Source organism: Parasteatoda tepidariorum, chromosome 3 (genome assembly GCF_043381705.1).
Source record: "Parasteatoda tepidariorum isolate YZ-2023 chromosome 3, CAS_Ptep_4.0, whole genome shotgun sequence".
Taxonomy (NCBI): Eukaryota; Metazoa; Arthropoda; class Arachnida; order Araneae; family Theridiidae; genus Parasteatoda; species Parasteatoda tepidariorum.
The window spans coordinates 67,669,143-67,682,908 of NC_092206.1; the positions used below are offsets into that span (position 1 = coordinate 67,669,143).

At 28.3% G+C, this 13,766-nt stretch overlaps 2 protein-coding genes and 1 non-coding gene across 3 annotated transcripts in view; 1 reads left to right on the plus strand and 2 right to left on the minus strand.

Annotated features, from left to right (window-relative positions):
- LOC107436201 (phosphoglycerate kinase) overlaps positions 1 to 4,617 on the minus strand; it is a 41,276-nt gene extending 36,659 nt beyond the window's left edge. The window contains exons 1-4 of the mRNA XM_071178801.1: positions 4,527 to 4,617; positions 4,351 to 4,401; positions 3,973 to 4,125; positions 2,863 to 3,007 (exon numbers count right to left, since the gene is read on the minus strand). Of these exons, the coding sequence (XP_071034902.1) occupies positions 2,863 to 3,007; positions 3,973 to 4,125; positions 4,351 to 4,401; positions 4,527 to 4,588 (411 nt within the window). The 5' untranslated portion in view covers positions 4,589 to 4,617. The remainder of the gene's footprint in view (positions 1 to 2,862; positions 3,008 to 3,972; positions 4,126 to 4,350; positions 4,402 to 4,526) is intronic.
- On the plus strand, positions 4,514 to 5,802 carry LOC107436202 (uncharacterized). Its single transcript, XR_011636426.1, has 2 exons — positions 4,514 to 4,593; positions 4,907 to 5,802. It is a non-coding gene; the product is annotated as an uncharacterized protein (transcript).
- Positions 5,803 to 10,936: 5,134 nt separating this feature from the next.
- The window catches only part of LOC107436197 (coiled-coil domain-containing protein 174), a 19,809-nt gene continuing 16,979 nt past the window's right edge, over positions 10,937 to 13,766 (minus strand). Inside the window, exons 9-10 of the mRNA XM_016047805.3 lie at positions 11,160 to 11,336; positions 10,937 to 11,079 (exon numbers count right to left, since the gene is read on the minus strand). Of these exons, the coding sequence (XP_015903291.2) occupies positions 11,003 to 11,079; positions 11,160 to 11,336 (254 nt within the window). The 3' untranslated portion in view covers positions 10,937 to 11,002. The remainder of the gene's footprint in view (positions 11,080 to 11,159; positions 11,337 to 13,766) is intronic.

Sequence of the window (13,766 nt, forward strand, 5' to 3'; positions counted from 1 at the left end):
ATTCAGGTTGAAACTCAATATACCTATGAGCTCGATGAGCAGTTCCAAATGCATCATTTATATACACATCACCTAATTTAGTCAAAGATGCACGAAATTTCTCAACATCTTCTGGTTTGGCTTTGACCTAAAAATAAGAAAAGTATAAGTTTAGTTGAATATAGAGTTGAGTTCGACAAAACAAGAGTCAGATTAAACTAGTCTAAGATTAAGAGATTAGATCATAGGATTAAGATTAGTGACTTGTCAAATAGAATTTAGCTCATCTTGAAGAAGTGATAGGTTAAAATATATTTTATGGCAAAATAACTTTATCAATATTTAAAAATATATCAATATTGATAGAAATAGATATTGAATAAATATATATACAGTGAAACCTCGGTTAAGCGGACATTCTTGGGACCAAAAAAATTGTCCGTTTACGGGAAGGGTACCTTCATAACAAAGTTTAACACCGTAATTTTCTTTAGAATACTATTAAGGATATATTGAAATAATTAAATAATCTACAAGGATATTTATTTAAACTTTAAAAGATATTCTTTACCATAACAAAATAATATATGGAAAAGTTTGACATAAATACATAATTCTAGATGTAGCTACAGATAAATGAATATAATTTTCCTATTTACACAGATATTCAAGTTAGTTACATGATACTGAATAGGAGCTTTTAGTCCTCAGTTGGTCTCAATTATTGGGTTTACACCCCCTAACACCTACCTATCACTTGATAGGAAAGATGGTTAATACTTCCTTAAAAGTAACCTCCCATTATGTACAGAAAAAAAAAGCAATCCATACCTGTAAGGCACGAGGATCTATGGAGTTGATTATTCACAATTAATCATCTATCAAGTGTCTGAATAAATGTTTTAGTTATATGAACAACCCAAAGAAAATATTTCTGTCTTGTTTTCTACCTTTGATATGTTAAATGTAGTCTTCAAATTGTTAAGAAAATAATGTGGCAGAAGCATTTAAGATATTTCAAATTGAGGGGTCTCATAACCTGTGTTGTTCAGGTGAAAAGATCAAAAGATGTCACTGTAGGAATTATTTCACAAAAGCAGTATAATTTTCTCCCCTTTGTTTGCGAAGATAAGGCAAGGTGACAGAGGAAAGATTGATTCATTAGTAGTGAAATAGCTTAACAATATTCTTAGTTCTGGATAAGACAAAAAATTTACATGCTTTAAAAATGATGAAAAGTGCAATTTAATCCTTGCAATTTGAAGCAAAAGTAGTTTTTTCCCCTTCAAAATTAGAAAAAGTAGTGTCCGGTTTATAGAGATAGAAAATATTTTCAGGGCAAAAATGGCTGTTCATCTCCGGTTACGGGAGTGTCCGTTTTGCGGAGTATGTTCATAATGGTTTATTCATAGAAGATTCATGGAGAATTAAAAATATGTCCGTATTGAGAGGCGTCCATTTTGCAGGAGTGTCAATCACAGGAGGTTTTACTGTATATTTATTCATTATCTATTTCTAACAACAAAAAATTAGTGCAGCTAGTTTAAACTTTGAATCTTTTGAAATAGCCACTATTTTTAATTTGGATTTGAAATTAAATAATACCTAATAGCAATTGTTTCATATTTTGTGATAGGGCTAAAAATATCAAAGTTTGTTCTTGACTAGTGGGCCATGTAAGTCTACAATATGCCCCAACATCTTTTGAGTATGCATATTAGTGAAATAATATAAATATACTTATTATTAATCAATCAAAATTAAATTAATATTGTATCTATATCAAATTTTTAATTATAAATTAGAAGCATTATTAACAAAAAACTAAAAGGTATTATTAGCAATGCATTAAGCACAGTTTAATATTATTCATTGATTGTTTTGCATGAATTTATATTGAAGTCATAAGTAGGTATTATTGACAAAAACATGCTTATTTCCAACAATGTGAAATTGCAGAAATGAATTGAAATGTGAAATTGCAGAAATAAAATGAATTGAAATGTTAAATTGCAGGTGATGGATCAAAGTTTAAAGGTTTTACATCATTATAGTCCATTGGGATTTCAATTTGATTCATCACAATGGTTTTTCTATCACAGGATATATTGAGAGCACTGCAGTCTATAAGCTACATAAGCGCTTGGGTATTGAAAGAGTAAAAAATACATGTCCGTACAGAGTTTTTATACAAACTGGACATGTCGGACAATATAATTTTCAAGTTCTGTTTTGTGACACCATTCTTAGATGAGAAATAGGTTTAATTATTAAGAATCCTACCACTGCAAATCCTATTTTCAACAAACTGTTGTAGATAAAACCAAATATGAACAACTTTTTTCCAACTCTAAATTTAATTATGAAAACAAGGTTTTAAAAGCAACTTTTAATAAGGATTTATACAAACATAAAATTTAGTGAAATTCAATTATTTGTTAGTTATTTATTAAAGGAGTATTGAAAAGGTATCACATAACAAAAAGTTTCTCAAGTTGTAATAATTTTTATCATTAAACAATCCTATTATAGAGACCATAAATTTTTAAATTGTTAGGAGAAAATAAATTAAAAAATCTAGTAGCAAATTTGGAGAATGAGAAACTTGATTCAGAGTCAAAGCAGGATTAACAAGCTTTCAGCCAGGATTTTAATGTTATAAGCAATCGTAAAATAGAGTCATAGAAATTTATTGTATGTTTATATAAGAATAGATTATAGATAAGTTTGTTCGTATGTGAAATTTCTGTTGAGCAAAAACATGTTTACGAACATAAATCTGCATTTGACATCTGTATTCTAGATGCATTCAATTCACAGTTGGGCAAATTAAAATACAAAGTAAACACAAATATAAATAAAGTATGTGTAACTCATTAATACCTTAGCACCACTGGCATCTACACCTTTACCTTCCTCTTCTACATGGAAACGGAGATTTTCTAATAAAATGATGGTCCCACTAGGTGGATTGGCACATTTTTCTTCAACCTCCGGGCCCACACAATCAGAGAGAAATAATATATCTCTAAAATAATAAATAAAAATAAGGTTTATTTTTGATAGATTAAAACAATGTTACCCTATTACATTTTTACAATATTATACAATTTACATTTGTATGAAATTAAAATATACAATGCTTAAACTGGAAAACATTACACTTGCAGAGATTAATAGTTGAGTCTTTGAAAATTCAGGTTGAAACTAAGTAAATGTATTTTGCTATTAGTATGCAACTGTAATTAATTGACTTGATTGGCTGTTTCAAAACTATGTACTTCTTATGTTTAATTTGAAATTCGTTTCTTATTTGGTTTCATCTCCAATCCCAATTATAAAAAACATACAAAAAAAAAAAAAAAAATTAACACAAACTAACTGGCCAGCGGTAAGGTGATCTCTACATAATGATAGNAAATATAAAAAAAAAAAAAAAAATTAACACAACCTTTGTAGTAAGAAACACTAAGCAAAATAATTATGAGTACAACATACATTAATAAGACAGAAAAACATACTTTCTCTGAATAAACAAAACTTTTTTCTACAGATTTGGATTTTTATTTCCTAACTTATTGTTGGAAATCAGAATATGCAAGTGTTAAGAGTGGTAAAAAATTTAGATATCTTAATGATATACTTATTTTTGTGTGATTATGTTACTGCTGCTAAATTAACATATTAAATTATTTATCTGTTAATAAAAATATTATTTGCACCTATTAATTTTTTTATTATTTTAGTAATGACTCCGACTTTAACCTTTCCATAACTGCTCTGAAACAAGTTCTTATTTGGAAAATCACTTGTTTGTTAAATTATTAAAAATTATAATTCAACATGACTAAAATATTTAATAATTAAACACAAACTAAATTGAAATTAAAAAAGTTAAAAGAAGCAATTATTTCAAAATAGTCTTAGTGACTGTTTCACAGCAGAAAACTTAAACAAAATCTACTACTTCACTAACAATTATAAATCATTTACTTATTCAATAATTTCTTCAATTCCTCAGCAACAATCTTTAAGGAATGTTTTTCAACTCTCTGCCCATCAGGACGTCCAAGATGGCTCATGAGTACAACAGATTTCGCTCCTTTATCTAGGGCATATTTCACTGAATCTAAAGCAGCAACTATCCTAAAAAATAAAGCTTAGCTTAAACCAAATATAGATAAGAAATTCAAGACACATGAAAGAATTAAAAAAGTTAGTCTTTAACTCCAGTGTATAAAAATATTGCGGATGTTTTCGAACATTCAATATTTAGAGTATATTTAATTGGCATAATAAGTTTTAAATAATGAAAAAATTGAGGAAATTTGTAATGCAGCTGTGTTTTCAGATTTGCAACGTATAACATACCTCTGGTTATTAGTGATAGCACCATCTTTTATGGGAACATTGAAGTCCACACTAAAAGAAAATAAAAGTTAAAAAATTTAAATTTAATTTTCAATTAAAATGAAAAGGATACATGGATTTTTTAATGTTAAAAAAAATATTCAATAATAGGAAAGTTAATAGAGATGGATAAATACCGCATCAATACACGTTTATCCTTAAGGTCCAAAGCATCAATAGCGAGTTTATTTAGAGCCATGTTATGTTTTAAATTGTCTTATTGAAGCAAATTATGTAGCCACGTTTTTTTTATCGGCAAAAAGATACCGGTGCTTTTGACAGTTGACTTTTTAAGATACGAGAACGTGACCTCTAACTTGAACGAAAACCAAACTTTCGCAGACGAACGAGAGCAACCAAGGTGACTTTTTCCTTGCCAGTTCATTAATATATTTTGAAACATTAATCTTTTTCATTTTTTTAAAGTTATAAATTGAAAGCATGAACAAATAATTCATGATAATTTAATTTTACATTCAAGAAATACATTCNGCGAGTTTATTTAGAGCCATGTTAGGTTTTAAATTGTCTTATTGAAGCAAATTATAAAGCCACGTTTTTTTTTTTATCGGCAAAAAGATACCGGTGCTTTTGACAGTTGACTTAAAGATACGAGAACGTGACCTCTAACTTGAACGAAAACTAAACTTTCGCAGACGAACGAGAGCAACCAAGGTGACTTTTTCCTTGCCAGTTCATTAATATGATTTTGAAACATAAATCTTTTTCTTTTTTTTTTTAAATTATAAATTGAAAACAAGAACAAGTAATTTATGATAATTTAATATATACATCCAAGAAATACGATCATTTTAATTTTGATCACAAAGAAAATATTTAATTTCAGTTAATAAAATTAAATTAACTGTGATTGTATTCTGCTTACTTTGTTTTTTCGATTTTCCGGTAAACCGAAGAGAGACTGTAAACAAATATATCATAATTACGTCCAAAAATTATTCATTAACTTTTTGTGATTTAAAAATTGATTAATATCTTCGAAGCTTTGTTCTTATATATAACAGGTAGTATATATAATGGCTGCTACTAGTATCCCTAATCCGTCTACTTTGTTACCGTTAGAACTTATCGACAAGTGTATTGGTTCAAAAATACATATCATTATGAAAAATGATAAAGAAATCGTCGGGACTCTTCTTGGATTTGATGACTTTGTTAATATGGTGCTTGAAGATGTAACAGAGTATGAAAGTACCCCGGAGGGCCGAAGAGTCACTAAATTGGATCAAATTCTCTTGAATGGTAACAATATCACAATGATGGTACCTGGTGGTGAAATGCCGGAAATTTAACATGTAATCATTAATATGTTGAGTCTCAATCATCTCTGTATAAAATTTCTCATTATGACTGTATAGAAGGAAATAAATCGAGTATTGATTATTATAAAAATTATTTGTGTTATTTGTTAATGTTAAGAACTAGTATTGAAAGTGAAACTACGTAAGAAGGGGAATGTGTCTGTAACGTGATCTGTAGAGCCAACTACAATCGCCAAGGTGTCAAATAAATTTTAGAATTGCAAATGTTTAAAAAACAAACATATAGATGTTTGCCCAGAGGTGGCTACGAGTTATACCTTTCAAGTTGGTCCCTTTCTGTGATGTTTTTTTAAAAGTTTCTCGCAAGTCGCTGCCCAGAAGTTGCCAAGACTTGGCGATTATTCTGCCACAAATCACTTTAGGGAAATTCAGGGGATGTTTTATATGTCTATGCCGAAGTTTTTCCTCTAAAGTGTTGACTTTTAATGCAATCTGTGTTTTGGGGATGTTTCTATATCGGTTTCTGTTTATACTATACTTAAATTGCCTGATTATGTAACTTGAAATAAATTAAAGACAAACTTAAATACACTCTATCTTATATTGGAGATAGCAGTAGGGGCAGTATTCTATGCTGGTCTCTTAGAAACTTCCTGGCAATGACCCATGAAAAACTTAAAAATTCAGAGGGGGACCAACTCTAAGGACAGAACTCGTCACCTAGACATGTGTTTTAAAGTTTTTGCAAGTTAAAAATTCTTTTGGCAGCTTGATGATTGTAGTTGACTCAAACAGAAAGCATTTCCCAAATATCCGCTTTGGTTTTAACCTTTCAAGTTCGTCCATTTAGGTGATATTTCTTTCTTTGCATCTCAATTGCAACTAATTCAGAAAATGCTAAAACTTGTCTATCACTTAGGCGCTCATACCAATATGAAAATCTTCCCGGAATTTTAAAAATATAAACTGCTTCCATTGTATCCATTCTAAAGTTTAGCTTAAATATGCCATTGGAGAAGAAACCTTGTCTTGACCCTTCCCCTGTGTTCTCAGATGTATGCAAATATAAGACTAAAATATTTTACTTTTCTATAATATTTTTCATATTTAAGTGTCAAAAATTCCAAGATGATTTCTTTTAGGACTACCTTAATGCAGTTTTAGCCATTTCAAGCAGTTTCCTAACTTAGAAGTTTTTAATCTATTTGAAAATAAAGATGGAAACTAACACACATCCTTTCCTTATGACAATCCACACGTTAATGGTGAAAACATGTAAAGTGCTGCCATAGGTAGAGAGTTCTGCTCTGAGCCACCTGTAGCCAATTAAAAATATTGTATTTGAAAGATGAGGAAAAAAATCTTTAAAATAAAAGTTTATTATTTATAATTAATTGATCATTTTAAGATTTAAATGCTTTATGTATTTTTGAAATGTTTTAATAATATGATACAGATATGGCTCACATATTTTATTGAATTTATGAGAATACTTTGTTCATTATACACTGTTATTGGAAACAAAATAAAAGAAATTGGTGTATTCTTTAGACTAGTAATATAGGCAAAGTGAGTCAGTCTATTGGAGCCCTTAAAACTTGATACAAGACATGAATACTTATTAATATGTGGTAATGCCAGGGATCGTAAATATCATGATATTTTCGAAAATATCAAAAATATCCGATATTTTGATATATATCTGATATTTTGATATATATTTGATATTTTGATATATATTAAAATTTTTGTTTTATATTTAGTATCTTCAACATAAATTAACTTTTTTGTTAGGAATTGTTTTTCAGACATTATATACAAATTTAAAACATAAAATAATTCATTTTATATAAATTCTAAATTCCTAATGTTAATTGTAATTAATAAATTTGTAATTTTTATAAAATAAAACATTAGAATTTTTTTTTTTAAATGAAAAAGGTTCTCTGAAACAAAATCTTTTGCAATCACCAAAATACAAGACATTTTTATTTTACTTTTACTAAGTTTTAAAACACACTTTTTCTTTATTTCTTGTTAAAATATTTGAACATAAAAGTAAGTTTTTCTGCCTTTTCAGTCCCATATCTATTCCGCAACTTGAACTGAATAAATCACAAGCTAGATAATATTCTCTCTAACCCAGCTGTGGAAGGAGAGGCAGTTAGTAGTTGTTCAAGATTTGTTATTCTGACTTTTAATGGTTCCTCTAACTTGATAGTTTCCCACCAAACTGTGGGTTCCACATTGAGAAAGTCATCTTCGAACTTGAAGCCTGGAAAAGGGCTCTTTTTGGCCAAAAAATTCATAGTCATAGGTGAAATATCCTTGTCAACAGAGCGTAGGAAACTAAAAGCTCTTTGCGTTTGCTCGTCATTTAGTTTTTTTCCACAATATCTGTGGTCCAACATATTAGCAGCTAAGTGAGCAGGGGTTAAAGTCATTACTTCTCTTTCTGAGAACTTTTTCATCACATCTTTTTTTCCATGTGCTTCTAATTTCTCCTTTAGTTTGCACCAAATTTCAACACATTGTGCTATCGTGCATTTATTTGCTTGAACTGCATCTAAAGCATTTGCAATCGGTTCTAAAATGCTTATATAATCAAAACAATTTACCATTAAATTTATATCATTTACTAAATTGAAGATGTTTTTATGAATTTTAAGTTTGTTGTCTTGGCAAACTTGTACCAATTTCCCCCTGTTTTCTAAAAAGGTCTTTAAAAATTGAACATAGTGTTCTACCTGACTGCCTAGCATTTTCCCTCCATTTTTTCTATACCAAGCATTTGGCAAATGAGTGTACTTAGGTACTCTAGGTAGGTAGGGGGCAAGTGGGAGCAGGTGCAATCTAAAACAAGATTTTTGTAGGAAGTAAAGATAGTGTGAACGGTAGCATGAGTTTGTGTAGTGATTAAAAGAAATCTTGAAATAACGTGGGGGATATTTTAGAAATTTTGCTGAAAATATCATGATATTTATTTCAAAATAAATATCGGATATATATCAAAGAACCCTGGGTAATGCCTGTATAACTTTAATTGTTAAAATGACTAAATAAAATTTTAACCTGTAAATTGAATTTGCTTTAATACTGGGTTGCCACTGACGACTATTTGCAATTATTTTCGGTCTGAGGCGATCGACAACTTTTTTGACTGAAAAGGCTAAAAAAGCAAATATTTTCAGGAAAAGGAGACTTTTCTGAGCTCCTAGCGATGTTTTTTTTAAGCATAAATTGAGTTGACAACTTGCGGCTTGCGGGAACTTCTGAACACAATGAATTTTTTTTTCTTAAAAAATAAACAATGTTGAAAATTTTGAATTGCAAATTTAAGTCATCAGTTTTTAATGTGCTCAATTTGCACTGATTCCATTATAAGTCTGTTTTGTTTTTCAATCGCCTTTTCGAAGTTTATTGCTTCAAAATTTTGCATGATTTTAAAAATCCCAATTTTTAATATATTACGATGCATGAATTTAGAATTTGAATAATCACTTTTCACAATATATACATATTTGCTAAATCAATTATTGATAAAGGGGAAATTTTTATAGAAAAAGTATGTTTTTTTTAATGAAAAAGTATTTTTTGAATGAATTCTAGCAATTAAAAGTATTTAATTTTCTGCAACTATGCTAATTTTTTTGATTTAAAAATTTAGTGCTAGAACACTAACGTTTATATAAGTATTATCATATTTTAATACATGCTTTTAAAAATACATAACAATACAGATAGTGTTTATGATGCGGGAAAGAAAGACTGTGTGTAAAGCTTAAGTTCCAGCTGTCTTAATGTTTAAGAATGTTGCCATAAGATTAAAAATTCCTGAGGAAGATCATAATTTTTGCATACAGTGGAAAGATGTTGAAGGGCAACCAGAATTAATTAGTGAGTTGAGTCATTAGATGTTGGAACTAAACTATCTTATTAGTTCAATGCATATAAATAGTATAGTTATATTAAAGATGTTCAAGATTGACCTTTTCAATTTGTTAAAAATAATTTACTTAAGTTGAAGTCAAGTGGCATGACAGGTGGATTTTGTTTAAAATTATGCCAAGATAAAATCCAAACTGCTTGTGAGGCACGCACATAGGTTACAATTTTTACTGCTATTGCATCATATTGTTATAAGCATATATCATTGTGTCAGACAATTTAAATTGTAAGAAACATGCAGTGTGGAAGTATTTGGATACTTTAATTAAAAAAAAAAACTTATAAATTAGAAAATCTGCATGTCTTTTCAGATGGCTGTACCAGGATTGGTTAGCGAATATGGTTTGAAATTGTTTAATGTTTTTAACAACAGAGGACTACACACAGATACCTAATAGCAAAGATACAGATATAACACAGATACTGACTAACCACTCGGCAAAGTAAAAGTGTAAACAAATTTGTGCTATATTATGGTTTTATTCCTTTTTGTATTAAAAATTTTTTTTCTAACAAATAATATGCAGAAATCATTTATAATATTTTGTATTTCATTTTATTTAATGTTGCATTATGTTAATGAGCAAATAGCAGGCCTCTTAGTGGGCTAAAGGAAAAATCCAGGATGTTTTTTGGCATGGTATACATGTACCAGACTACTTTTGAAAAGGACAAATAACAAAACTAAAAATAGCACAATTTGTTTTACTTTAGTACTATAAAGCCAAATTTTATCGCAAAAAAAACCAATAAAATATACTATTTTTAATTCCAGAGTTACTTTAATTTGAAAAAAAAAAAAAAAAAAAAAAGAGTTGCTAAATAAGGGAGGGGAAAAAAAAAACATGAAGAAAAGAAATTTCTTATTGATTTTTACAGCATTATTAAAAGAAAAAACTTTTTTTGGATAAGTAAAAAAAGAAATAAACCTAAATTCATTTATGATCTTTTTTTTCTTTTTGCATGAAAATATAGAGATGAGATGCACATAAAGTGTACTTCATTTTTGAGATGTTAATCAAATAACGATAGTAATTTTAGAACACGACAGTTTAAAGTCATATAAAAATACGCATGAAACAAATTAACACTAATATTGCTGTTTTTTCTTGTGATGGGGGAAAAATTGGGACCAATATAGCACTAAGTGAAATACTAAAGTCATCTTTTTTCCTGATATTTAGTAAGTTTTAATACACTATTTTGATTATAATAGCTAAGAATTTCGAAATAAAATTTCTTATTTTCTACTACATAGACTAATAAGTTTTAAGTATTTAACAACAATAATAAGAAGATAAATTAAAAATCAACTATTGTATTTACACGTGTTTATTTTTATCTATACATATGTACAATATATAAGAGAAAGTTATGACATGCTATCTGTAAAATGAAGGAGGTGCAAACTCCGTGGGTCGTTCTTCCCTCTTTTCTTCAATCCACTGATTTTGGGTTTCTGAAAAAGGAATTTATAGTAATAATTTAATCTTACAGAAATAGAATTTATTATTTCTTACTGAGGTAATTTCAACTCACTAATTTTCTTTTGAGAAATATAATATTGCAAATTATCTTTTCCCATATCCCAAGGTCGAATTTTAGGTCCTTTTTTTACAGTTGGATCCTCCACTGTCTCTTGTTTAATTTCTGGTAGTGGTATTTCAGAGAGATCAATTTTTTCCTCTTTAGGACCTTCCAAGTCTTCATTTGTTTCTATAATAAAAATAAGTTTAAAAAAATTAATGAAAAAAGCAAGGATTTTTTTTTAATAATGCTATTATTTAAAATTATCTAGTTAGTTAACAGCAATGAATTGTTTCAACTGATGACAAAATTGAAATATATTTAGTAGGAGAAGAAAATACTGGTCCTAAGGATCAGTAACCAAAAGATTTCACTAGTTTGTTCGCATGCTGCGAGTGGATTAAAAAAATGCTTTAATTTATGAATTTATAATAATTTATTTATTTATAATTGTAAATTTAACAATTGCAATTTATAGTTTTTGAAAACAAATTGAAAAATTAAAATAAAGCTTTATATAAATTAAAATTCATTGTTTTATACATATGGATTAAATGTTATGCAATTATTTTACTTTTAATATTATTACTTTTAAAATTAATCATATTATTAAAAGTAAATAAAAAGCTATTAAAGCAGATTAGGTGAAAATTAGAAAGAATGTGTAATTCCATTCATTATTTCTGATAATATATGCTATTTTGAGAAAGAAAAATTTAATAAAAAGTCAAATATAAATTTAATCCAGCATCTTCACTACTCAATTACCAGTGAATGGTTTCTGGTCCAGTGCACCACTGATAATTATTAGGTGTTGGTCCAAGTCAGATTTTAGTGGTTACTAACCAACCGTTAATTTCGATCCCTGTCTGTTTTTTAAACAACCTAAATGACACCGGTAATAAGTCAGTTAAAAGAAATTGACAAATTCAGCAGGTGATAAGCAGAATAAGAGGAAATATTGTGTCAGCAAAACAAAACAGGTGTAATGATTTCACTGAATCTGAGAAGACTTGACAAATCCGACTTATGTAATTATTATATTTACTCTAGAATTTCATGTTACACAGTCCACAACCATATGCCTCATAAAATTCTTTCTCGACTTTGAGTTAATGTTCAATTTTCAATATACTTATCTATCAAACTCTGGTTTTTCTCTATTGATTGGCAACACTATAGATATTATTCATTCTTTTTAGGTTGTGATAAGTAAATAAAGTAGTGTTGAATAGTTAGTTATAGTTAAGTAGAAATTTAAAATACTTTTGTATTTTTAAAGAAATAAAAATTTAGTTATGAGGTAATTAATTTTTAATCTTTTCTAAGATGGCTATAGAAATTTCAAACATATATGTTGCAATGGTGCTCCATTTTTTAATACCTATTATCGGTAATGAAGCTTGCCTTTTTTGAGCAATAGTCTAAATACATTTTACCAAACTCAAGTTACGGTGTCAAGAGATGAGTGAGGAAGTAGTATAACGTGCATTTAAGTTTATACGTTGTACAATTTAACTTTTAAAGTGACCAAGCTGGTCGTCAAATGTGACCAGTAAGCAGAGTTGGCCGTCGATTACAACTGTAATTGATTACAGATAATTACAGCTATGTAATCAATTACTTGTAATCACGATTACAAGTAATCAAAATTTTTATTACATCAGAGAAAGGCGAAAATGTAATCGATTACATTTTTCAATTACAGTAATCAATTACTTGTAATCATGATTACAAAGTTTGACTACAGCTGTAATCGTGATTACATATTCGATTACAGTAATCAATTACTTGTAATCGTGATTACAACTTTCAAAAAATTTTGATTACAGCTGTAATCATGATTACAATATTGATTACAGTAATCAATTACTTGTAATCATGATTCCAAGTAATTGCGATTACAAGTAATCACAACGAAAACAATTACGGGTAATTATGATTACAAGTAATCAAAATATATGATTACATGTAATTTGATTACATGTAATTGTGATTACTTGTAATCAAACTATTTGATTACAAGTTATAACGATTGTATACCATATGTAAATTCATTATGTAAGTATATGCATGAGTTTACATATTTTTATGTACATAGAATGTACGCACGTATGAAAGTACAATTTGCGATTCCTATATATACAATATATGCAAAAATGTTGTTTGTGCGTACAATATTCATAATTATATTGTAATATACTTAATGCAATACACATATGCTTAGTACATATAATTATGCATTTATGATACATATACGCATGTATGTTAGTTTGTACAAAAAGGCAATGTTTTGTATCTTTGTATACATAGACAATATATGTATGAACGTATGTGAAAATAATGTTCATGCGTTTGCATCCTTTTATGTACTTGAGTACATACATTGTATAAATTTACGATAATAGCACGTATATACAATGTACGTATGTATATAAAATTGTATGTATTTACGTACAATATGTAAGAATGTTATTTAAAGGTGCAATATATGCACATAGTTGCGTAAATAAAATGCGTACATGTATACATGCACATTTATATATACATCGATATATGTACACGCAAAGTATGTACTTATGTACAACTTACGTATGTACTTGTATAACTACATACTTT